At 41.3% G+C, this 24,012-nt stretch overlaps 3 protein-coding genes across 7 annotated transcripts; 1 reads left to right on the top strand and 2 right to left on the bottom strand.

The window, feature by feature from the left end:
- Window positions 1-1,101: 1,101 nt before the first annotated feature.
- Window positions 1,102-5,456, bottom strand: rab9b (RAB9B, member RAS oncogene family). Of its 2 annotated transcripts, none has more exons than XM_051418963.1 (2): window positions 5,375-5,456; window positions 1,102-4,458 (listed from the first exon to the last, which is right to left on the bottom strand). In XM_051418963.1, exon 2 carries the CDS (start codon window positions 4,379-4,381, stop codon window positions 3,770-3,772), a length of 612 nt encoding a protein of 203 aa, XP_051274923.1. In that variant the 5' UTR covers window positions 4,382-4,458; window positions 5,375-5,456; the 3' UTR covers window positions 1,102-3,769. The 2 variants fall into 2 exon arrangements, with proteins under 2 accessions (XP_051274923.1, XP_051274924.1); XM_051418964.1 differs by lacking the exon at window positions 5,375-5,456 and adding an exon at window positions 4,652-4,791.
- fut11 (fucosyltransferase 11 (alpha (1,3) fucosyltransferase)) lies at window positions 4,967-10,973 on the top strand. Of its 2 annotated transcripts, none has more exons than XM_051418959.1 (5): window positions 4,967-5,113; window positions 6,914-7,252; window positions 7,364-7,744; window positions 9,060-9,682; window positions 9,849-10,973. In XM_051418959.1, exons 2-5 carry the CDS (start codon window positions 6,914-6,916, stop codon window positions 9,997-9,999), a joined length of 1,494 nt encoding a protein of 497 aa, XP_051274919.1. In that variant the 5' UTR covers window positions 4,967-5,113; the 3' UTR covers window positions 10,000-10,973. The 2 variants fall into 2 exon arrangements, with proteins under 2 accessions (XP_051274919.1, XP_051274918.1); XM_051418958.1 differs by lacking the exon at window positions 4,967-5,113 and adding an exon at window positions 6,455-6,612.
- Window positions 10,865-23,923, bottom strand: znf185 (zinc finger protein 185 with LIM domain). 3 transcript variants are annotated; one of them, XM_051418955.1, is made up of 34 exons: window positions 23,725-23,923; window positions 22,683-22,745; window positions 22,295-22,412; window positions 22,096-22,203; window positions 21,970-21,996; window positions 21,772-21,828; window positions 21,616-21,663; window positions 21,451-21,522; window positions 21,276-21,356; window positions 21,062-21,124; window positions 20,784-20,909; window positions 20,012-20,698; window positions 19,529-19,594; window positions 19,330-19,401; window positions 18,989-19,063; window positions 18,696-18,770; window positions 18,431-18,511; window positions 18,026-18,085; window positions 17,827-17,880; window positions 17,551-17,610; window positions 17,082-17,132; window positions 16,930-16,974; window positions 16,702-16,749; window positions 16,191-16,268; window positions 15,938-16,003; window positions 15,743-15,811; window positions 15,351-15,449; window positions 15,044-15,091; window positions 14,681-14,716; window positions 13,872-13,925; window positions 13,703-13,777; window positions 13,516-13,578; window positions 12,410-12,515; window positions 10,865-11,428 (listed from the first exon to the last, which is right to left on the bottom strand). In XM_051418955.1, exons 2-34 carry the CDS (start codon window positions 22,690-22,692, stop codon window positions 11,327-11,329), a joined length of 2,880 nt encoding a protein of 959 aa, XP_051274915.1. In that variant the 5' UTR covers window positions 22,693-22,745; window positions 23,725-23,923; the 3' UTR covers window positions 10,865-11,326. The 3 variants fall into 3 exon arrangements, with proteins under 3 accessions (XP_051274915.1, XP_051274914.1, XP_051274916.1); XM_051418954.1 differs by having other exon boundaries at window positions 23,748-23,922; XM_051418956.1 differs by lacking the exon at window positions 21,062-21,124 and having other exon boundaries at window positions 23,748-23,923.
- Between the last annotated feature and the right edge of the window lie 89 nt (window positions 23,924-24,012).

Raw genomic sequence — 24,012 nt, 5'->3', positions numbered from 1 at the left:
ATTTGTGCAGAGTGCATCTGAAAACATTTGTTTGTAGTCTGTGAAAGTGCGGTGTCTGGTGTAGTGTCACAGTGTTTCACTGGCGCTCCATTCTTGGCTTCCCGCCACACCTAGGGGGCCAAGGTATTTTGTAAGGTGTTTTGTGTTCTCTCCTCTTGTGTCCACAGGTGCACTGTTCCCTGCACTTGGCTGTGAACCAGGTGTATCTGAGGAAGCTGAGGCACAGGGCGAAAGAGGAGAGGAGAGGCTATGACCTGTATGGTAGGCTACAGAGAGACAGAGGAGGGACATTGTGCTCTCCATACCCTGCAAACACACCTGACATCAACTGACAAGAGCCTCAAGTTTTCCATGATGACAATGACAGCTGAGCTGGTCGTCAAAATTATACTGTTTTGTAAAGTTTTCCACTTTATTGGTACAACTTGGTGGTATTTGTTAAATTGATTCCCTTCATTATTTTGATGTTTTCATGAAGATATAGGCTATTGTGTGTTACATCTAAAATTGTAAAATTTGGGAACTGACCCATAGGTTATAGTTGGGCTTATTTCCAATAATGTTCTGCATTTGACCAGTGTATATAGAACCTATACTTTCTTTATATTTCCTTAGTTTGTAAGGCAGAAATTATGAAAAAAAAGAGGGTTGTTTTTCTTCTGCCCAGGTCTAATTTCACAGTATGCGGTGCATGCTTGATATCCTTTTTAATGAAGGGGAAATAAACGGTGTTCATGTCTCTTGGGTTCCCACACATACTTGGTCATTCAAGGACATTCAAGGTCTTGTGCAATGAAATTCAAACAAGGTGTGTTTTTGAGGTAAAAATTCAAGACCCGTGTTTTACTTGTTATCTTGCTGAGAAACTGAGTAATGCTTCATTTTAATGCTGCAAGTATTGGGGCTTTTCTTTCCCCCTGATGCCGAAAATGACTGCAGAAAGGTGGAGAGCTGAAGTATGCTGATTAATTTGAGTGACCTATTTCAGTTTTAAAAATTGTTTAAGATCTTTTGGTTTTAAAAACTTGAAAGTCATTGTTAAAGCAGCTTTCATGAATGTTCAAGGCCTGATGAGAACAAAAAAACACAGACAAGATAGTGTCCATTTGGTATGTTGCATGTTTTATTTGTAGCCAAGCACTGGAGAGTATACACCACTTTGCCAGCATGTTGGCACACCCAGTTTTATCCTCCGTAGTGCAATAAAGAGGAAAAAGGGAAGTTCTCCATTAGATCAACACATAATCAAGATGAACAGTCTGACTTTCACGCAGCTTAAATCACACTCATGGGTTGAGCACTGAGGGTGAAACAGACGTTCAGTGTCATTTCGTACATTATTATAAAATGAATGCCCTTTGCAATTTACATAAGCCATTAACATGGACAGCCCAAAGAAATGTATTTTTACTTTCATAAATATTACAGCAATATAAAGAAAAATACTGATATTAGACTGGGTTGCAGTGAAATAAGACTGCATCGTGAGAGCAACATACTATAAGGTTATGCTACCAGCTTCTATGTACCCACTGGTTCTCAGGTAGGTTAGATTCCAGGTAAACACTGTGGTAGGCTACATTATCTGAACAGGATAAAAACTGAAATGGTACAGTAAGGTGACAAAATATCCTGTATAATCCATAAAATATTAACACTGACAAATGATTAGCTAACAGCCCTCATTTTTGACTTTGAATTAATGTAGGCTACTGGCATGATTTTGTTAAAATGCCCTACTCAGTTCACAGTTAATAAAGTTTCTCTCATAAGCTGTGAGTACCAGTACTCAACACATCTTATAAAAATGTCAACAATAATCATACAAACAAGCTATTTGTTATAAGCCTACATTAAACCAAAGAACCATGTAATAAGTAAATGTACCTGATTGGATCCGGTTCACTTTCACAGTTCACCATTAGTCTGCACACACACTGAAATATGATGCAATTTTTGAACTTGAAAGGCAAATAATGTGATCTCAGGCAGAGAGAATACACAAGACCTTCAACATAACAGAAAAACGGTATGAGAACACGGACCGCAATGGGGGACTCTGTGTATCCAGGAGATTAAAACATTTTATCTTATTTTTGCAACAGGTATGGTTGTTTGACTAGACGCAATATAAAATAATATTCCAGCAGCAATCACAATACTGATGAGAATGAATTTAGACCATGTTAAACTCAGTTTGAAGCATTGAATGTCAGGCATATTATTTACTCAAACCGTGCAGGCAAACAACAATGCCCTCTGGCCGATAGCAGCAAAACCAAAGGGACAAATTCAAATGCAAGTAAACCTGTATTTAAAAACAATGAAATAAAAGTAAAGTACCATCCAGCTGAAAACAAGTAAACATTAAGTTGCGAGAATACTAAGTTATATAATTCACACAATACTGTATGAACGGGGTGATGCACATTGCACACATTACTGGTCTCAACAGCCTTTCTTGCTCAGGCTATTTCATATTGAATGAATGACCAGACTGACAGCACAATATGTATGTAATGTAACAGTAAAGCGCAGGAGACTGTCAGAATAAATGACTGGAATGTTAAGGCCTGCCACGCAATCACACTACTACAAACATGCCATAATTATGAAAATTATTGTTAATTTTAATAGTTCTAACCTCCTCTATACATCAGGAAAACATACTTTAATCAGCCCTTGATCAAACACTGAAGCCTAATATAAATATCACACATGCCTGTAAAAAAAAAAACGCGTCCGTGGATGAAAATGTGTTTCACAGAAAAATTAACAGCAGTTTATCAACAACAGTAGCAAAAGCAGCATTATTTTTTTTTACTCTGAAAGAAACACTGAACCTTAGTAAACAGACCCGTGTATGTGAATCACGGGAAATAAAAATTATCTGAATATGCCTAACTCGTACACCTGACACCTCCGGCTACACAATAGTGCAGTTATAATAGTTAAATGAATAAGAGCACTTCAATAGCTCGTACCCAATGCTTACAGTTTGAGCTTCAAATTTAAAGCTCACAATTCCCTTCTCACTGTGGACAAACAAGGTCATCTTCCTTTTGAGTGCAGCAATCGTTTAACTTCCTCGTACCATATTGGTCATCATAACCGATGTTGAGAGTTCCCAAGTACAATATCTGCCTGGTTTGGGTCACTTATACTGTCTGTGTCCAGAAAATACATTAGCTATCCACTTCTGCTAAAAGATCTGATAACAAGAAAATGTCACGGTGTATTCAAAGTCCCTCTAAAAGCTGGGAAAATCAACTCATGCTCAGACTGAGCAATTACCAGACCAACTGTACTTTATGCTGCCGTGCCGAAAGTAGACTGTGCTCTTCAAGAGAGGATTGCTATATTCTCTCTTCCATTGTATTAACTAAAATTTCACTTATTTCAATTAAAACAAATCATCTGAAAGCACTATTTGATACAAGTTCCTGCATAGGCAGTCAAAGCGGAAGCTGGGTAAAAATGGTTTTGTGCCACACGACTGGAAGAAGACAGAGTACAAAGCATGAGTGTGCCTGTTACAGTGTGCCTGTACCTTGAGCAATAATTCAACAGTTAAGATTCCAGCTGAATCCTTGACACGGCCCTCATCCTGAGCAGCTGTATCTTATCCACATTATCTTTAGCGTATACTGTACTCAGTACCTTGTACCTACAGTATGTGTACCATAAACAATATCTCATGGCTCTCAAAACTGCCTTGGGCAAGTTTCGGCCAGAGAGATTAAGACAAGGTGGATTTGCATCTGACCAATCAGCAGCAAGATGCACGAGAGGCTTTGCGGTTGCCATGGAGATCGATAGTACTACTCAGTAGTGCATGGTCAATCTGGTCCTCAGTGGCTAGAACCTCCCTGACAGCTGCCTCGAATGCAGCCGTGACATTTGTGTCATCCTTAGCACTGGTCTCAAAGTAAGGGCAACAGCCACTCTCTTCGCACCAGGCCCGTGCTTCCTCCTCCCCCACCTCCCTCTGCTCCATGTCTACCTTGTTGCCTAGAACCACAAAAGGGAACCGCTCAGGGTCTTTAACGTCTGAGTAGTACATGAACTCCTTCTTCCAGCAGCCGAGGTTCTGGAAGCTCTGCAGGTCGTTCACAGCAAATGTGAGCAGGCAGCAGTCGGCGCCTCGGTAGAAGGGCGTGCGCAGGGACTTAAAGCGCTCCTGGCCTGCCGTGTCCCAGATCTGAAGAGTAACCAGACGCCCGTCTACCTCCAGGTCCCGGTTGAGGAACTCCACACCGATGGTGTGAAAGGATTGGGAGTCAAAGCGGTCTGTGACATAGCGGTTCATTAGGGAGGACTTGCCCACTCCACCGTCCCCCAGCAGGATCACCTTCAACAACAGGCTCTTCCCACTCATCATGTTTCCTCCCACCCAGCAAGGCCTCCACACTAGGTTACAGGCCTCCACACCAGGTGGCAAGCCAGGGTCAATTTAACCTAAAAAGAGGAAGAAAAGCAAGAATAGATACTTACTACACAGTTAAAGGGAAATGAAAATCACCATTAGACAATATGAAATGACATATGGCGAGTTCTCAGAAAACATTCAAGTCTCAAACCAGTGTGTGGGCTTGACTTTGCTGATAATTCAGTGTAGATAACAAGTGGAAAAGAAACATTTGTATCCCACCTCAACCATGAGAACTGGATAATAGTTGACTAATTTCAGGGACACAATGACAGGGGTGAAGGACCGAGATGTCAGACAAAAGGTATCTGGTTGAAACTCTGGGTATGATGATTACAGCATTGTTGTTTACTACAAGACACAGAAATACTGACTCAGGATAATATACACATGTACTATGTTTGTAGTATGTATGCACCGGCAATAGCTTAGGATATTAAATGATGCTTTACGAGCTATATAACGGGTGGAGTATAGGAGTCCTACGCCACAACAACAGGGGCGAGTCAGGATCATGAGCTGACTCTTGGAAACAACCACTGCACTTGCGCAGACCACAAACATGTACCAGCTTGTTGTCAACTGTGGCCGGCGGCTAAAACTCCAGTTAAACTGCCGTCGGAGGTCTCTGCGGAGCTATTCACGAAACGCCCCAGAGCAGACGTTAACTAGGAACCAAAAAAGGTAACATATTCCTAAAAACAAACAACATTAACTGTTTTGTTGTGTGGCAAAGCCTCCCAGGCAACTAGCAAGCTAGCCGGCTAGTCTGAAGGCTTGTTGACATTCCCCTCCCCAGTTAGGCTAACCGATAGCTTCAGAGCACATGCGGCTCAAAACAAATATTAAAAACACTGTAAGCGACGGAAATAACAAAAGCTGCAGTGAGGTGATGTGTCTGTGATTTAATGCATCCACTATGTAGAGATTAAACATGTCACTCACCCTGTTCCTATTAGTTTATATTGCGTGCTCTGCGCCCCCCCCTCTACATCGGACTGAGATTGAGTGTTGTGACGTGCGCGCCCCCATCGAGGAGCTGCATGTGCACACACCGCTCAGGACGACCGGGGTCCTAAAGCCCGTAAAGTTAACCACTCTCCATAAATAGTCACAACAAAGTGTCTCTGTGGGGGTGTGCTTACTTTATTGTAATGGACATTTTGAGGTCTTTCTATTCTCTGCATCCATCCAAAACATTTCAGAGGGAAATATTGTACTTTTTACATTATGTGACAGCTCTAGCCAATTCACTAGTCCCTTTGATTAAGATTCTCCATGTAAAACATATGTTGAATTTCTAACACACAATGCATTGCTATAGATCAAACTACCCAGCAGTATAAGTAGATGGATGCTACCTAAACATTAATGCAATCATATTAACAACCAATAATAAAATATATAATAATGGGATAACCCCCACATAACATAAGTACTTTTACTTATGATACATTTTGTACTTTACTTAAGTTAGATATCCACCAAAATAGAGGGAAATATCTGTCAATTCTGCCCTATAAAGCTGGATAGATTTGACAATGATAAGGACTGCAATCAGCAAGCACAGACATACTAAAATACTGATGATGAAATAATGATGCAATAAGAAAAAACAAATTATAACAACTTTAATTGTAAAATATTGCATTAGGAATTACATGGGTATTTTTTAATCAATACTTTATTATAGAGGCTTCTTCCATTTACGTCTGCAGATATCAAACTACTGGTAGTATGTACTACGAGACTGCTTTGCATTTGTATCAGAGACTATGTTTCAAAGCTGTTTTGACTTAAGACTCATTTAGATTTTTTAAGTATTTGTTATAATTGATTTACTTTAAGCATATTTTGTTTTATGCAAGAAATTAGTCTTATAACTAGTCATTTCGTCCACATTGAACACTGAACAAACGAGTGTTGCAGTGGTCTCAGACACTTAGTAGAGCAATGTGCACCCCGGACCTGCAGGGGGCGGTGTGCAGCGTGGGTTGGTTCTCGACCCAAACAAGATGAAAAGCAGAAACTTAGAAGAAGAATCGGACTGTGTTTATTCCCTCTGCACCGTTGGCTGTTCTCACTCAGTCTCCTGTCATCAAAACCCATTTATACGGAGAAACTTTGTATATTTTTGGTTGAAGAACTAAGAAACGCACCTCCATGTGTTTGCCGCAGCAATGGTAGGAGACTGTGTAAATGTTTGGATATTGTAATTGGTGCATGCTCAGAAAACCACTGACACGTATGGTTAAAATCTCAATTGCTAGTGTTTGCTCAACGAAGTTAGTTGCAATGAGAAATCACTGTGTTCGTGACGCTTTCGTGTGGGGTTATGAACATCAAAAGAGGGTGTGACTTTGTTTGCGAGACTAAAGAATCATTTTAGCTTATATTTTAGATAAGAAAGTTGATTTGTTTTAAAGTAGTGAGCTGCTTGAGTAGTTAAAGCCTCTAAAATGACTTTTCTTTTCATCCTTGCAGATGGCAGGTAGGGGCAGGTTGGTGCCCTGTGTGTGTCTGGGGCTGTTTGGTGTCTTGTGCTGGGTCTGGGTCTCCTTTGCCTCCTTTCCAGACGACCAACTTGCCCTGGAGGCCTTGGATGCAGTGGACCGTGGAGCCTTTCAGCCCCAGAGTGCCCTATCAGAGATGGAGTTTGCCTCCGTCAGCTCATACACAGGACCTGGCAACAGTGACCGCCGCAGCAACAAGGAGCTGCCAATTCTCCTCTGGTGGAGTGTAGGGCTGTTCCCTCATTTTCCCGGTGACACTGAACGCATTGACTGTGCCACATCCTCCTGCCTGGTCACAAGCAACCGCAAGGTACCAGAGATATTTAACCTTGGCTCAGACAGAGGGAAGATGCATGCTCGTATTAATGATAATTATCATCTGAAGCTGTTCTGCCAGTAATTTTGAGTTTGATCTTGAAAGGTCCAGCTGTACAAACGGACAGCATCCATCATCTTTTATGGAACAGACTTCAGGGCATATGAGGCGCCGCTCCCTCGTCTCCGCCACCAGACCTGGGCACTGTTCCATGAAGAGTCACCCATGAATAACTACTTCCTCTCCCATGGACCGGGAATCAGGCTGTTCAACTACACTGCCACGTTTCGCAGGGAGTCGGACTATCCTCTGACCCTGCAGTGGCTGCCCTCTCTGGACTACTTGCTGATGCCGGTGGCGGTGTCGCTGGAGGAGAAGAACAGGTTGAGGAGGGAGGGCCTGGCTCCTGTGCTTTACATGCAGTCTCACTGCGATGTACCATCAGACAGAAACAGATATGTCCAGGAGCTCATGAAGTACATTCAGGTACAGTACAGAGATGTTCCTTCACGGCCATTTTTACAAAGAGGCATGCTAGATGACTGCAGCTGTTTCTAGTTTAACGCCACATTTATTAAGACCTAAATAAGATGTATGCTTAGTGAGGTGCAATTTTCCAGTTATTATAACTAATGAGAAATTATTATACTTCTAAAATCCACAGGCTTTAGCATTGCTGTATGTAAAATAAACAAAAACAAGCTGTGCAGATGTGGGTAGGCACCTCATAGACAGATCTAAGGTTACATTTTAATGTAAAGGTAATTGTTGTGTGATTTGTTGGATTACTATTTATTTCAATCTTGATATGGGGTTTTTTTGGGCCGATATAGATACTGATTATTAGTAATCAAGGAAACCAGTAACCTATATTTGGAACCGATATACATTTGCAGTATGAATGAAAATCTTGGTGTCCAGTGGTGGAACATACTGTAACTAAGTACATTTAAGTCCTGTACATAACTACAATTTTGAGGTACTTGTTCTTTACTTGTTCTCTTCCCGTTTTATGCTACTTTATATTTCTACTCCACTACATTTTGGAGGTAAATATTTTCCTTTTTACATTTATTTCGTAACTTAAATGACTAGTTACAGTACTTTGCAGATTCATATTATTAAGATCTAATAAATGATCATTTATTATTACAGAACAAGCTACCCAGCAGGATCTAATAATCAAATTCATTTTATTGACAGTCGGATTAAAAATAATAATGATACAGATCATGAGAAAAATGCTGGATATCGGATCCGATAACCTGCCAGGCCGATAATCTAAGTAGGTCTATCTTCTGACATTTGCTTCAAATAGAACGCTCTCTTTTAATTGTCTTGTTTTGCCTCTGTTCCCGTTCCGTACAGATGTCAGGACATGTTTTTGCTTGGTGTTGAATGCCATTTTAAGTTGTCGCCATCATTTTGAACCCTACCATAGCCGTTCTTTCCATTAAATATCAACTGGCTCACATGCACTGAAAATCTCTAGCTTAGAGTCTGCCTCGCTTCCACTTGCACACACTTGTGTACACAAGGTAGGAGAGTCATTCATCTTCACGCATGCAATTGCAGTAATACCTCTGTAAATGTTTTGTAAATATAGCCCTGAGTGTGATGTTTGTAAATTCCCATTAGGGAATGAAATGCTAGAGTTCAATTGGAAATGTCTAATTATGGTTTTATGAAAAATGTAGATCATTAAAAGTGTGTCACTGTCACATTAATAATTTCCTCCCAAATGTTTCACAAGTACGCCCCCATCCTTCTTCTTTCTCACACATTAATTCTCTCTCCGTAGGTGGACTCTTATGGGAAATGCTTGAACAACAAACCTCTGCCTGAACATCTGGAGGACACGGCCACAGCTACTGGCGAAGATCACAACTTTATGAATTTTGTTGCTCGCTACAAGTTTCACCTGGCGCTGGAGAATGGCCTGTGTCCAGATTACATGACAGAGAAGCTGTGGCGGCCTCTCCATCAGGGCTGTGTGCCCGTCTATCGAGGCTCCTCTGTGGTGGCAGACTGGATGCCCAACGATCACTCTGTAATCATCATAGATAACTTTCCCTCGCCGAAAGCTCTCGGTGAATTCCTCAAACTTCTTGATGGGAACGATGGTGAATATGCAAAATATTTAGAGTTCAAGAACCCCAAACGCATTACTAACACTCGTTTACTGGAGGCTCTGGAGACCCGTGAGTGGGGAGTTAATGACATGAGTAAGCCCAACTACCTGAATGGATTTGAATGTTACGTGTGTGACCAGGAGAATGCACGACTGGCAGCCGAACGAGCGTATAGGAAAGCCCCTAAGAAGAACAAACCTCCTCAGCCTAAAATGGCCAACAACGCTCACATGGGGTGCCCCCTGCCCAGCCCGGGGTTCGGACATGTCCGGGACTTACCTGCAGATGATGGGTGAGTTTGCCTTTAATGATTCACTGTGCCAGGTGTGAAATCCTTCTACTTTCCGTACTTTAATGTGAATAACAATGTCCCGAGGGGAGAGAAATCAGCCTATTTTAATTGCCTAATTAAAATATCCTCTGTGATGAGCTTAATCTGTTTGTATATCTGTCCGCAGATGGTTGCAAATATGGCCTCAGGATTACTGGCAAAGCTTGGACCAAGCAGAGGGGCTGGAGTCTCTGATAAGACATAACGAGTCAGACCCTTCACTGCTGTGGAAGCACATCCAAAACATTGCTGTGAGCAGAGCCAGAGGAAAACACTGACACAGGCCTTGAAACAAACAGAGGATGGAGCACGTCCAGGATTACAGGGGTGTCCCATATTATGCATCCCCTCTGTTTAAATGGGGGAATGAATTAGAAATTACTTATATTTTTGCACCTGAGCCAAACCCATTTACCCGTATGAGCAGTTTAGTTATACTATAACAGATTTTCATATTGTATTCTGCTGACATGATACTTTTGTCCTTTTGTCCCAAGCTCAGTAATGGGAAAATAATGTTTTAGAGTGCTATATGCTAATATTTTCAAGTCGTTTTATTACTATAGCTGAGGTGCCATCATTGGCCTTACTCCGTCTTGCATTGTTAACATTAACTGCATGTAGTGCAGTTATTCCACAGAGGCACATTCTCACAGGAGGCAGATTTTCAGACTGGGGCAGAGCCAAAGACTTGTCCTCTGTACCAAGAGAGCGCTGCCTAACTGTGTGTGAAGACCATCAAGCCAGTAGCCAATAAACTGCATTAGCTTCTTTAGTTACTCAGCAGGTAGCTGATGGTTATTACATTTATGTACACAGGTGTTTTAAGTGACAATGCAAGGGAAATATTATTTCACCAAGGAGTGGAGAAATATAAAGTCAGCCACAACTCCCCTGTGCAAAAGCAGTTCTCAGGAATAGCTCAACTAATGAATTCATGTGGCAGGTGCTTTATAATTTAATTATATAATTGTTTTTATAACATTGCCCATAACTCTTTGCTGTTACATGATGCTAAGTTCATGTTTATGTGCAATCTTTTTTTTTTTAATCATGCTTTTCTAAATCATGTAACAAAGACTCCATGACAGTTCTGTGTGTTTACTAGCACACTGCCTTTGGTAGCACATATTTATACCAGCATTATATAAATCATTTTATTTTCTTAACAAATCATCATACATGTGAACACACTATTTTGTATCAAGAAGAGCAAAATAACATTTTGTAATAAAGTCATTTTCTTGCATAACTATTGTTGCTAAATTATCATAGCTTACCCCACTGCCCATTAGTCTGTTCACAGTTGCTCTACAGACATTTCCTTCATAGTTTACTGAGGCAGATATAGCTTTCACCACCCAAAAAAAAAAACACAAGCTTGTATAATATGTTCGAGAAATTAGAAATTTAACCTGATGCAAGGATCAACATTAAGTAGTCATATTGTTCACTAAAACATGCCTCTTTGGTCACCCTAAACCACATCATTCAGTTCAAACCGGATACAGTCTAAACTTTTTGAAAGACCAGTTCTCACTTTATATGCAAATGAGCATGAGGGGAAGGGGGTGAGGATAAGAGGCTGCTGAAGAGCTTCAATAATCACTCGAAGGCTTTGGAGTAGCAGCTCTCACAGTTGACTTTCCCACCATGTAGGAACATACTGTCGAGAAGGTCTCCCATTGGCTTACTACACACAGCACACTGAAAAATTGGGAGAAGGTTTTTAGAAAATGTAATTATGAGAAAATACATCGAAGAGCAGTGTTTTTATCCTTGAAATTCTCTCACTAATTTATTGCTCCATAACACACAGTATACAAAACAGTTGAAGCTTTGAAAACACAATTAAGTGGTTAAGCCTTCGATTGGAGGAATGACATTATGCAATAGCTAGATATAATTTGCAGTTCAAGACTTAACATGACTAATAAGCAACAGAGGTAAGTTATACATTGTAAAGGAATAGTTTGACATTTTGGATAATAAACTTATTGGCTGTTTTTCCAAGAGTTGGATAGAATAAGATAAGAAGAAAAGATAATCTATACCACTCTCATGGTTTTCTGAAACTACAGGCATCATCATTAGCAAAAAGCCTGGCTGTGGAAACTGGATCTGTCCAAAGTCTCTTCAACCGACGTTATACCTCATTTGTTTAATCTTTACAAAAAAATATGTTGTGTTTAAGAAGAGGTTATGTGGCTATTTCAACAAGACAAGACTCGTGGAAGTGACTGCTCCCGGCCAAGAAATTGTCCGGCACACATAAAACCACAAGTTATTGTTTTTATTCTTTGGTTTTTGTACAGATTAAACAAACAAGATATAAAATGTTAAAGCTATTGATCAAGCTTTAGAGCTGTTGGGGTGCAGATTGTTAACCTATGGACAGAACCAGGCTAGCTTTTCTCCTGTTTCCAGTCTTCACGCTGAGCTTAGTTATAACTGGCTATAATGTCATATTTACTATACAGATGAGAGTGATATCAAATCTTCTCCTCTAACAGAAAAGCAAATAAACATATTTACTAAAAAGTCAAACTATGTTTAAGATGACAAAAATGCTCATTTTGTCCTGGCCAGTCCCTTCAAGGACATGTGAATATATCCAACAATTTATAGTGCAATAAATGCCAAACTGTACCTTCAGCAGAACTGTATCTCAGAAGACAGATTAATTACCTTGAAGCAGGCAGGGTGGCAGTTGATATTGAGGTGCTCAATGGAGATCTTGGCATCATTGCCCACCAGCTCTCCGCAGTATGTACATGTGGATGACAGTGAGCCACTGGGGAGACACAGCGAGTGAGACAAGTTAGTTTCGCCAATGTCTCAAACAGCTCTCGTGCAATTGCAGCCCTGTCTGGTACAATGACCTGTGACCCTTTCTGTCCTGCACAAGGGAACTTAATAAGTGTAAATAATCCTTTGATGTCCCTGCTTAGCCTCCTAATGAGCAGGCTTGGTGGAATTTCTGCCCTACTGCTTACACATATCTAGTTTCGTCAGAACTGAAGATAACAAGGCAGGGGAAGAAAGGGCTCAGGCTTATAGCTTGTTTAAAACAGGTTTAGGGAATTGTGTTGTCACCAGGAGTAAGCGGAGGGGCTGCTGTAAGAGTAACTGACAGAGTTTGATGTCAAATAATCTGACCCACTTCAGAAACTAAAGAAAATGTATGTGTACTAGCTGCTTGAACAAAAAGGAAGCTGAATCATGAAACATTGAAATAATTGAAATACTGAAAGCAGTTGAAATGACACTGAAATTACAAAAGTCTCAGTTCAAATGTAAACACACTGAAATTGAAGTGTAAGCGCTGAGTTGGAGTGCTGAAAGTAGTTGAAATGTCATTCAAGTGTAAGTAATGAACTGAGCTGGAAGTGTCAGTTGAGGTAAAAGTCCTGAAAGAAATGAGTGGCAGTTCAAGTGTATAATCTAAAAGATATCAGTTGAAGTGTCAGATGTGCTGTAAGCACTGAAAGCAGTTAAAGTAAATTGTGTATGAACAGCAGAAGTTAAGGAATTTAGAAGAGCTGAAGACGTTTTTCTTTTGTTAATCTGAGTTCAGATCTCAGATTTGAAGTGTTAATTGAAGTGTACGCATTGAAATGAGCTGAGACTGATAAACAGATCAATACAGTTTTAATGTCATTGTTGGTGTAATTGGTGAAAGCAGTTGAAATGCAGTTTAAATAGCAAGAGACGAAAGCAGCTGAAGTGTCAGGCAAGAAAGGGCTCAGGTTTATTTAATAAATAAATAAAGGTTTAGGGAATAGTTTTTTTACCTGAAGTAAGTGGATGGGCTGCTGTACGAGTAACTGGTGTAGCTTGATGTCAAATCTGACCCACTATGAAAAAAAGAGCTGTTAGTAAGTCATCATGAAAGAGAAGGTTTATACGCAACTATATATTTTTTCGAAGCAATATTGTTATTTCATTGTGTGAATAATATAATTATAGTAATGTTCCTACCCATCGATCGTGTCTCTGGCATTATGCAAGGACAGCTCTGTTGCATTGACATACTCCTTCACGTACACAAACGGCCTGGAGCGGAGGCAGATGAAGAAAAGAGTGCGTTAATCTGCATAGTTACAATATTAGCTGCCACTTTAATTTAAATGTTTGTAAAATCACTCACTTTTTTGCCTCAAGTTCTGGTGTTTGGACACGCTGGTCTTCTTCCGTCACAGTCCTGGAATAGGTTTCATAAGTGGAGACAGAGAGCAGCAGCGTTAGTCTCATCTTTCACTCAAAGATGACAGTAGTGTGATGGGTTATACAGAAGGACTCCACATCTGTCAAATGTAACTCAGGAGATAATAATTTTCTGCCATCGCTTGTTAATAGCATGCTGTTTAACGGGCTGTGATTTGACAAAAGGACATCTCTAATACACATCATTAATCTGACATCTGGAGACTGATAATTAGATGGAAGGAAATGAGGGCAAATTGAAAGACAATGGGAGAGCAGATCTTGTCATTTAACTTCAGTGATAGAGTTGAGTCAGCAGTCTGTTTAAGCAGGCATCATACTGGAGTTGCAGGTAACTTTAGATCGCGACTGCAGTATATTAAGCGACTACAGCTGTGTTCCCACAGGGTTTGGCCTAAATCTCTCACCCCCTAAGACGGCTTTGTTACAAACAGAGACAAAAGCAGATTTGGTAGGTAGGTAAGTAAAGCAAGCCCAGATGACCTAAATATTAAAAAATGTGTGTTTGATTTTAAATACATTTTATTAAATTAAACATTAACAGGTACGTTTATTTCCATGCAGTACCACATCCTTACAATATTTTTACAGTCAAAAAGGACTAAAAGCACCAGTTAAAGGAGAGTGTCTTCACAAAATCAGAAAATCATCAGACCAAACAGGAGAAAATAACATTCTGAACAAAGTATTCTTGCATTGTGCTGTCTGACGTTAACAAGATCATAAACTTACCGATCCATAGCAGGCTCTGGCTCACTGTGCATCTCCCTGGAAAGTAAAGAAAGCTGTATTAGACTTTTACTGTAGGCTGGAGCAGTCAATAACCTGGATGGTATCCAGTAAACAAGAATTCTGCGGTTTTTATAAGTGTATGAAACTGATCTTTCACTCACAGCTCCAGAGGGGTTGAGGTTTATTGACCAGGTGTGGTCTGTTTTTGCTGCAGAATTGCCTCATTCTGAACCCTCCTCCCATGCATTCATTGTAATTGTAAACATCACCTCTATGCCTCTCCCACTCTACGCTCATTCCAATATCCCCAGTTTTTGATCTTAAGATGTGAGTTTTAAGAATTTGCAATGTTTTTTTTCCAACCTGATAGTGGTGATGGTTGTGACCGTCTGTGTCTGTGTATCCTCGGGGCTACAAAACAGAGGACATCCGTGCATTACAATAAGTCTGGCAGTGCAAGTGAAGAAGTGTCAGCATTAAAGTAAAAACAACAAGTTGAGAGGAGGTTGATTATTCTCAGACTGAGCCGTGAGGAAGTTTCAACTTGTATTTAGCTTGCTTCCAATTAAATGGTTGACAGACACCGAATTTTAAGGTGCAATAATCACATCCTGCTAAAATTCTGGAAAATAAAGGGATTTAATATGCATTTAATGAGCCCAGCTCATACCTTTCCTCCTCTCCCTCCTCCTCTTCGTCTGTACTGGTAGTGATAGTATAAACAGTGGGTGATGTCCACCTGTCCCACGGGGAGTCATTGTCAGTGGACCTTGAGCACAAACAAAGACATGACATTGTACCATGAAGGAAATGGCAAATTCACTTTGTATGTTGTAAAAAAAAAAAAAAAAAAAAAGCTGAATGGGGATCTTCAGTTGTGAGGAGAGGTTGTAACAAATATATATCTGACCTATTTTTATCAGCACCAGTGCACAATGTTTTCTGGCTCAATGAGTAGATGCTGCAAAAGCCTGGTTACTTCACCGTAGTGAAAGGGAAGGAGGTTATGGGAATAAAAGGAGCAGATATGCACGCAGAGCTTTAAATAAAAAGATGACTTACTTTCTCTCAAACTTGACCACCATATTTTGATCTGCTGCTTCAGATGTGCCTTCTGGTTCAGCTGCTTGACTGAGAGGGGACATACAATGAAAGGCTTTTAGCACGTAATGGACATGGATGGGTGCATGTAGATGAATGAAACACAGTGGACCACATTGTGTGGAAGTGTAAGAGCAAATCAAAGTGTGTCATCACCTCTCATCTGTGTTAGTCTGCCGAGGTGTTCTGGTTTCCCATGTGTGTGCCCATGACCGCTGAGTGCTGAGACCGGAGAGCCAAAGTGGGGAGGGAGGGAAGAAGAAACGTTGTTATGACAGATCAAGCATATCAGACAAAGGTAATGTGCACTGTGTGAGGGATTCATTTCTGCAGGTCCACAGTCCTCTTTTCTCCTCCAGCTGTCACTCATACATTAATAACACAGTAGGCACTAGACTCAGTTTAATACCTTGTGTCAGTGTTTATAGGGATGACGTCGTCTGCAAGGGATTCCAATGCATTATTGCTCGTACTGTCGAAGCGCACACTGAAAAAGTGGGAAAAACGTTAAAACAAAATTGTGTGCCCTGGTTGTCTGGGGTGTTAAAGCACTGAGAATGAACCACAATGTCTCCTGTTTAAATCCACCTGGACTCTCTAACTCTCTAAGAAAGGCATTAAATGATTTAACAAAAACTATAGGGACACACACAGGGAATATGTCACTCACACCGAACATAAAAAAAATTCGACTGCCAGCAATTTTGCTGATTGATTAATATTTTCAGTTATTTATCAAGTAAGAATAAATGACTTGGCTCCAGTTTCTAAAATGTAAGAATTTTCTTCTTTATTCTGTTTTATATCATCGTAATGTGATTATATTTGTACATTGACCTGAAGAAGTCACTCACAAAATTATTGATAATGATTGATAGGTGCAGCCCTATTTCACAGAGTAGGTGTTGGATGCAACTTACCTGGTTGCTGGAACTGGATCTTTTTTCTCCATGTAAGTATATGACGAACTGAAGAAATAAATATGTAATATTAAAATGATGAATTATGAATAATAAGCAGTGTGATAACCGACAAGGTGAAGCAGTTGTAGTAACTATGATCATATGTTGTACCATGATAGTATCTATGCTACAAACAGAGGTTACAATGTAAAAAAAAAAAGGGAATTTGCATGATCATTCCCGTACCTGTTGATGGAAATATCTGAGAGGGGCTGGAGCAGGTCAGAGGAGCTGCAATAGAGAAAAGTGTCTCATAATCAGAAACTGCTGCATTATGCATGCCGAGATGCTATCTGGCTGGCTGGAAAACAGTCACAGCTCCAAACCAATATGATTACCTGTTAGGGGATGTGGTCCCTATCGGATATGGATCAAACGGATCAGCCGAGCTGAAAAACAATTTCACACTGATTTCACTCTCAATTGTCAGCATGGCCCATCTTGTGTCGGAGGAATTCTGATCACATTGACTCATAATGGAAAGATTTAATGCAGTTTGAATGGTAAACAGAAACACAGAGGAACCCAGGGCCAAACTCAATCAAAATCAGAATCTGGATGTCTTTGACAAATGGAAAGACCACTCTGCTGTTGAATGCCAAAATCAGTGTATTTCACCTAAAATGAACCCTGATTGATGGCTTGTTTTCAGACATTTTACCAACAAAAAATTAATTTTATCAACCACATTAAACCTAACTTACCCATTTAACTGTAATGAGAATCTATGTTACAATTGAATACATATTGCACACAATTTCACTTAAAGCACTAGCCCCATATGTGATGTGGCAGTAAATAAACTACCTTGCTTCAGTGACTGTGGTTGTTGCACGTGAGCTCCAGGGATCTGCAATGTCCTCCTCACTGCATGGAGGCGAGAGAGAAAAGTAAGGATGTACGGATGGTACGGATGAATGGCACGATGGGAAGAAAAAAGAGGGCAAGTAAAGGTTAGTGTGGTTCTTCTCATACACTATTTACAACGCCAGTCTGAAACCCACTGAACAATTTAACGAGCACAAAAACCATCTGAATAAAGTGCATAACAGACTTTCTGTGCGCGTGTGTGCGTTTTCGTACCTTTTGTCAGAAATGATCACAGTTTTGGTGGTTATAGTGACTGTCTCTGTGGGGCTGGCGGGCAGAGAGACGCAGCATAGTTACAGGCAGAGTTAGTATAAATCATTACAAGGCATATCTGAATAGAATGCATTTCTGAGCAGGAACAGCTCTGCATAGATAGATAATTGTTTAAGAGCAGCCTGTCATCTCCCTCTACCTTTGTGTTTCTTTGGCTGTCTCATCTGTCTGCTTCTCCTCCTCTCGCTGCATGCTGAGGCTGGCGGAGACAAAACAAAGCCGCAATACTAATCAGTACAGAACATTCTCTTCTATTTCCAGTCGTGCTGCAGATAAGACGTTGCTTTCTGTTGTTACTCAGTCGCTTCAGGAATCTGCGACTTTGTTTCTATCTAACATGGAGCACAGGGGTTAAAATAGAAAGCTAGAAGTAGAGGAGCCCTGATTTATGGATCAAACTTCAGGCGGATAGGATTTATTAAAAATCTTACACCTCAGGGAGCTGGGATGCTTGGCCCCTTCATCTGTAGTGATAAGGATTAATGGTACACAAGGAGGGAGGGATGGGGGAACGGGGGGGGGGTGGGCATCACGTCTTTCTCACCTGCGTGCCTCTGTGTTGATTACGATGACATCATTAGCTAGGAGATCCAGGGTGCCACTGGTCTTTGCTGGGTTTGACTCACTAAAGAGATCAAACACATAAGTCAAACACAGCAGAGTTTAAAACTGTATATCCAACTCCAAGGTAAGTTAAGGTAATGCCTCCACTACTGACAAGGGAGTTATTGATTTTCCTCTGACTAAAGGATAATTCTTCACATAACTCTGCATTTTGGGGCTTGGGTGGGAAAGAGCTCTTCCTATACCTGTCTAGTCCGCTAAGCAGATCCTGACTCCAGCGTCCTGGGCTGGGGGGAACCGGCTCTGCAGACGCCTCTGGACTGCGGAGATGGAAGCGGGAGAGGAAGAGGAAGCGGAGAAGGTGATGAACAAAGGGGATTTTGGATTCAGAGGAGATTTCAGTGCAAGAACAGGCCATTTGAGGTAGAGGGGATGGGGATCATAGGAGGTCCAACAGTGCCACCTTGAGGATAATAGTTGGATAATTTCAAATGTGAGGATTGCTTGATTGCACAGTAAGAATGTAATATTAACAAACCCATCACAGAGAGCCAGGAGATCATCTGTCATTGGTACACAGTTGCTGGGCTCAGGAGCTGGCTCCTGTTCAACACTGCAGAGAGTAAGCGGGAAAAAAATATCAGTGCACCTGCACCTGCTTTGGCACGTAGGAACTCATTTCTATATTACATTTTTAAGTACCACATTTAATCAAGTCTAATTTGGGACACCCTCTTGTGTGAGGAAGATTTCAGCACCTGAAATTGAGATGTGGGTTATTTTGTGATTACTCTGAAGTGAACACAGTGGCAGTTAGCCATTATGTCTTCTCCTGCCAGCACTGCTATGACATGAATGAGGAAGTTGTTGGTTTTATACCTATTCTCTGTGGTGCGACTGTCCGCTGAGCTCCCCTCTTCCTCTGCCAGTACTGGCTCATCATCCTTAAAGCTGGGGAGGAAATAAAGTCTTATTATCAGATGGCATGTTGTCGAGGCTGGAGGCACTAACATGATAATCTTTTTTTTTTTTTTTCAGATTGGTTTCTGCTGCTTTCATCTTTGTCTTTTTCCAGTACCTGGTTGAACTTGTGTCGAAAGAAATGAGAGTGTCAGACAAAGTGGTGAGCGTGTCAACACTGGAGCTGTGAAAATTGACAGAGAACAAACAAATGGAATTCCATGGCAGCTTTCAATCACAAGTGAAGAGAATGAGAACAAACACACTATAGACATACACAAAGAAAACCAGCTGAAAGCACATTTAAAGCTTTGAAATTAATTTATTCAATTCTAAACACATTTGGGCATTACGTGGATGATTAAGACTCATTATCACAGTCTAAATAACATGTTATACTGATGTTAACACTATGCAGTGGTGAAATTATTCAGATCCCCCCCATAAGTAATTTCCCAACGGGATTATTAAAGTATGTCTTATTCTGATTCTGATAATGTTAGATAAAAGCTTATATTATTGTTGATCTTTGTATGTAAAATGTTGTAATAGGTAAAAATAGGAATTGATTACATGTACATTTGGTTAGTGCAAATCTTACCTTGGCTTTGGAGATGGTTCTGGTTCTGGTTCAGTCTTCACTGCTATCTCTGTTACAGCAGCCACTGGTGCCAGTGAAAGTGGGACAGGTGACACAGGGGCAGGAGACAGTGGTGTAGGAGACAGTGGAGTAAGAGACACCGGGGCAGGTGATTGTGGGACAGGTGACACAGGGGCAGGAGACAGTGGTGTAGGAGACAGTGGAGTAAGAGACACCAGGGCAGGTGATTGTGGGACAGCTGACACAGGGGCAGGAGACAGTGGTAGAGGAGACAGTGGAGTAAGAGACACTGGGGCAGGTGATTGTGGGACAGCTGAAGCCGAAGCAAGGGATGCTAGAGTAGGTGATGCTGGGGTTGGTAACGCTGGGGCGAGATCAACCAAAGGTGTGTCAGCTTCTGAATCTTCAGGTTCTGGCTCTTTACAAACTGCTTTAACAGACTCAGGGATGAGTTCAGGGAGAGGAGTGGCCACCTTGGTGCAACCTGGTATCATGTCTTCAAATGGGTCTTTTTCTGTAACAGACACTAGAGGGGGGTCTTCTTTCACAGGCTGTGGTACAGCCGCCGCCGCCGCCGCCGCCTCCTCCTCCTCCTCCTCCTCCTCCTCCTCCTCCTCCTCCTCCACCTTTGGTGCCACCGGCTCATCAACAGCGACATCAACAGCTGTCTTAACGCTGGTTTCGACTCTGTAAACCGCACAGATAATGAATGAAATGGAAGGAACAGGAGTCACTTGTTGCACTGGAAATAGAAACATGGCAAAGGACTCACATTTTCCGCGGTCGGGGCTGAGGCGCAGAGGCAACAGATGTGACAGGGACGACGGGGAAGGAGGGGGGCGGAGTGCTGGCAGGTGCTGGAGTCGCAGCACTCTCATCATCATCGGTAATCTCCACCCTGCGTATTTGTAGCCAAGCACACGTGCACATGAATGCATGTGTGGGGTTTGGGTGTGCACACACGTAAGAAACAGACAGACAGAGTGACGTTTGATTACATACTTGGACTTTTTCTTTTGAGGGTATAGAAATATTAGAGGGAGCGTTTACCTTTTAGCCACAAATGATTGAATGTTGTTGACTGGTGAAGTGTCAAGTGCTTTTTCTTGAGACCTGAGGTTTTTCAAAACACAGATTTTGTAAATACCTCCATAAATGCTCTCCATCTATACTCACATGAGTGATTTTCACTTCTTTTAAAATTTAAGAATTCCAGATTGAGTGCCAAGCTTAACTTTAGGAGAGTGACATAAGATATACATACTCGTATTTCTTAGCAGCAGAAAGTACATAAGACCGGTGCCTGACTGCAGATTTCTTCAGAACACTGCTGGCTGCCTCTGTCCTGTTAAATGAATCATTATGATGATAATCCAATCTCTATTCTGGGCATGTGAGTTCAAATTGGATTGTGTTTCTTTGCGCAAGAAGAGTCTTACCGTTTCTCCTGCTCCTCGTTGCTAAGCTGGCCCTCCTTGTTCTCCAAAGTGGACCTCACAGTGTAGGGAGCTCTAAGGAACAGAAGCACAAACATACGCTGCATGAAAATAAATTCTCACTTAACTGCCAGCAGCTAACTGGGAACCTGATTTGTGTGAGCTCACATTTTCTTGTAGGTCTCTGAAGGTTTTTTTGTGAATTGTGTTGTTTTGCTGTGAAGAGAAAAAAAGCAGATAACATTAATGTAGGAACCAGAGAGGAAAAGGCGCATATTTAGTCACACGATTAACTCTGCTTATTGAAGTAACAGAAGCTCTTACCTTAAGCCGTTAGATGTTGAGGTTGAAGCAGGCTTGTCTAGTTTAGTGAAAATGCCTCTGAAAGAAAAACAAAAAGTGTGAGTTGATACTACTACTTTCTCCGGTGTGACCACATAGTTGCCATTTTTCTGTGTTCAGATATCTGCTTTTGATTTTATTTTAAATTGGGTGTCTAAATGTGCAAGTGCTGGTCTTTACCTGATCAGGAATCCTGATGTTGGTGCTCTAAATTCAAAACAGAGACTCGTTATCAGCACAATCGTGTTTTTTTTGGGAGATTTCCAAACAGTAGATAACTCTGTGACATTAGAAACCTGTGTTTACCTTTCAGTATCTGTCTTGGTGGGTGGTGGAGTGGTTTCTGTCGGTGAGGACACTGGACTGGTCTCAATAGGGGCTCCGTTCAAACGTCTGGCCCTTACTTCTGCTACCCTGCATAGATGCAAACAAACCTGGTTTTACCTATTCAAGTGAGCGAGTACTGCATAACATTGACAGGACCCTATTTAAACATGTTTGTTACCATGGTTTCTCCTCCGTGGTTTCAGCCTGAGGTTCATTGCGGGGCTGCATCCAGCTGCAGTCTCCCTTCAGCCTGGTCCGCACTTTGGTGGTGCGGAACACAGCTGCTTTATCCCCCTCTGAGACACAAACATGTGCATGTCACACACACCATCTGAGATATTATACACACTCTAGGCCGCATCATAATGACATCTTAATCAGCATCTGCTTGATAGCATGGATGATATTCAGTCCTCTTTGGCCCTGACACACACCACATAGTCAGCTGCTTGTATTTTTGCATCCAATCAGGACAATGACAGAAGATCGAAGAATTTACAGTCACCAGTCTGGCACAGAGACACGCCCTCTGCTCACATTCAGATCAGATCAGTCAGCCTGCTTACCTCTTGACATGCTTGTCCTATGGGTTTTGCTGTCTTCTTTCTTTTGTTTTCTTCACAGGCCACCTAAAAAATATATTGGAACCGCATTAAGACAGAGGCAGCGTTAAAAGAAATTGTGCAATTTGGAGGAATTTCTTCCAACATAGTCAGTTTCGAAATAGTTCTTCCCACGCTTCGTTCCCTCCCAATACGGAACATGTGCTGTGTAAAGAATTCCTCAGTCTCATCCTTTAGACATGTAGATGATCCTGTCCTACCACTTTCCAAAACAAAAAAAATACTGCTGTTGCCTAAATATGAATGGACACACACATACAGACACACACATAGATAAAAATATATATATATATATTGTGTTTGGATACAAACATATATGAGCACAGAATTATTATGTTTGTGATATGGCAAATATTGCTTCCTTTCACACATATCCAAATAAGTTGACCCCTCAGTTATTTATGGTCAAAAACAAACTGCTTAGAGGCAAACCCACTTCCCCGGGGAACTGAATAAGAAAAGGAAAATACTAATGAAACACAGACGAGTGTTCCCTTATCTGAGAGTAGGAGCAGACTACAGCTTATGCAAAATTGCGGATGACTGCCAAATTCAGAATGCAAATATAACTTGTTGAACTCCTGGGGCTGTGAATCTACTTCTTCTATAGCACGTCGCCATAATATCTCTTGAGGATATTGGCCTCAATATTGGTGACCGAGCAAATATACTGAGGGCTCAGAAAGCATATTTATCTTAGGTTTAACACATCAGTCCACGCAAGATAAATGATTGATGAAGAGCTACAGCGTTCAGCGAGCAAGGAGCAGGATAGACAACTCTACTGACAAGCAATCATGACGGGGGGAAACACCCAGACAAATGAGAGGGCAAACACTGACAATCCCCGGTTAACGCTTTAAGCAGTTTATGTAGCATGACTGATTACTTTTAAATTCTTGTTTTTACAGTTGCTGATTACTGAAGCTCTAAATACTGAATATATCCAGATCATTTTTGCTAAATCTTGTTGAAATCAACACACCTGCCAGCCAGAGCGAACCCTACCTGCTTTCACTTGATATCCAGCACAGCAACGTCGTCCACGCAGCTCAGTCGAAAGTCTGATAGTGTGGCTGCTGTGAGCAGAGGGGAAGTCTTTCTCTGTCTGACAGGTGTTTCGGTCCCAGTACTGGAGAACAGGTACGGGCGTGAGCACTAACAAGCCCAGCTAGTCATGGAAGGTGGATTTGGGGTGGAGCTGTGTGTGTGTGTGTGTGTGTGTGTGTGTGTGTGTGTGCGTGTGCGTGTGCGTGCGTAATAGAGGTTGCTA

Source organism: Dicentrarchus labrax, unplaced genomic scaffold (genome assembly GCF_905237075.1).
Source record: "Dicentrarchus labrax unplaced genomic scaffold, dlabrax2021, whole genome shotgun sequence".
Lineage (NCBI taxonomy): Eukaryota > Metazoa > Chordata > Actinopteri > Moronidae > Dicentrarchus > Dicentrarchus labrax.
This window is presented reverse-complemented; position numbering and strand designations above follow the sequence as displayed.